Source organism: Cynara cardunculus (assembly GCF_001531365.2).
Source record: "Cynara cardunculus var. scolymus isolate 2C chromosome LG 14, CcrdV1, whole genome shotgun sequence".
NCBI lineage: Eukaryota > Viridiplantae > Streptophyta > Magnoliopsida > Asterales > Asteraceae > Cynara > Cynara cardunculus.
The window spans coordinates 4,422,753-4,424,503 of NC_037541.1; the positions used below are offsets into that span (position 1 = coordinate 4,422,753).

The window sequence follows — 1,751 nt, forward strand, 5'->3', positions numbered from 1 at the left end:
ATCGGATTTGATTGATCAATAATTATGATTTTGACTAATCAATAATTACACCATTGACTGGTCTAAAATTACGGGATATTCAAAAAATAGAGAGGGTAGTTTCATAAATTTTACAAATAAGCGGCAAACGGGTTCGTACATGAAGCTTTGTGATTCACATATGAACTATATGTTCATATGTAAACTCGTGTAATTCACTTATGAATTATTTTAATTGATTCACATATGAAGTCATGTAATTCACATATGAACTAATTAACTAATTCATATATGAATTCTTATGATTCACGTATGAACAAAATAACTGGTTTACATATGAACTCGTGTGATCCATATATGAACATATAGTTCATATGTGTATAATATGGGTTCACATATGAACCCGTTTGCCGCTTATGTAAAAATTACGAAACTATCCCTCTATCTTCCACGTACCCATGCAAGAAATTATCTGGTGCTTCACGGTCAAAGCCGCAAAGCCGCAAACGGTTCTCGATTCCGTCTTCTAAATAATGTTAGAAGAACATTTTATTTAAGTGAAGTTTAAATATCTATGTTGTTTTGATTTGAAATATTTTTAATAAAATATATAGTATGAACTATTACTTAAGTCGAGCTATAGTTTTAATATAAATATAACAAGAATTTCAAAAAGATTAAAACGAGCTTCTTTTTTGAACGACCAATTTATAAAAACAGGACCAGCCAGCGGCTAGACCGACGAGAACAAGGAAACAGCTACACCATGTCCGGGTTACAAGACCACCTATTCCAATCTAACTTGCCATAATCCTTACTTCTATTACAAAGCCAATAGTACACAGAGAACTGAATATCGTTAGCCACACGGTAAGAATTGAAAGGCACACCTTTGAAAATTTCAGCATTTCGACCGTTCCAAATCGACCAACAGTACGCAGCAAGCGGCATCTCTTTGAAGTCCGGTTTGGATTTCGACTTATGGGAGTCTAAGTTGTAGAAAGCCTCACCCACCGACTCGYTCCCGTCCAAATCAATAGCACCTTTGCACCATTTGTTAATAGCCTCCCTCACCACTCTTGTCTTCTTGCAACCCATAAAAATGTGGTTTACATCTTCCGCTTCCTCTTTACAGAGAATACATTTATTGTTATCCACCGTAATACCTCTCTTGACAAGATTATCTAAAGTAGGAAGTTTGTCCCGACAAGTTCTCCATATATGAATCTGAACCTTAGTCGAAATGAGCTTATTCCAACTTGTAGGGTGGTTGTCCTTTCTGAGATACTTTGAATCGATCAAAGCTCTCATCCCCGTAACCGAGAGGGCCCCCGTGTCGTCCAGAGTGCAAATCTATCGGTCTTCCTTGTTGCTGAGATTAGTTCCGTAACACGTCTGCTCCAAATCCGATACGTCCTGGATTTCTCGAGTCCTTGATGGATTTCTGCTCCAGTCCCAATTGAAAGCGATGTCGTCCATGGTCTTCGTTAATCTGTCCCCTACGTAACAATCACCGGACCTATCCATAGCAGCTAGGCGTGGGAATCTGTCCTTAAGAACTGTATTTCCACACCAAATATCCGTCCAAAATTTGGTACTCTTTCCATCTCCAATACACCTTTGGAAGATATTAGACAAATCAATATTGACAAAGTTAAATTGACAATTCAAGGTGGAAATCCTTCCCCAGACACCGCCTTCTTTGGCGATACCAAGTTTCCCGGACACTCCGTGAATGGCCGTGATCACCCCTTTCCATAGCGAATTTTCTT

At 38.4% G+C, this 1,751-nt stretch overlaps 1 protein-coding gene across 1 annotated transcript; it reads right to left on the bottom strand.

Moving 5' to 3' along the window:
• Positions 1-738: 738 nt before the first annotated feature.
• LOC112526889 lies at positions 739-1,290 on the bottom strand. Its single transcript, XM_025137323.1, has one exon. The coding sequence runs from the start codon at positions 1,288-1,290 to the stop codon at positions 739-741; it is 552 nt and encodes a 183-aa protein (XP_024993091.1).
• Positions 1,291-1,751: the final 461 nt, after the last annotated feature.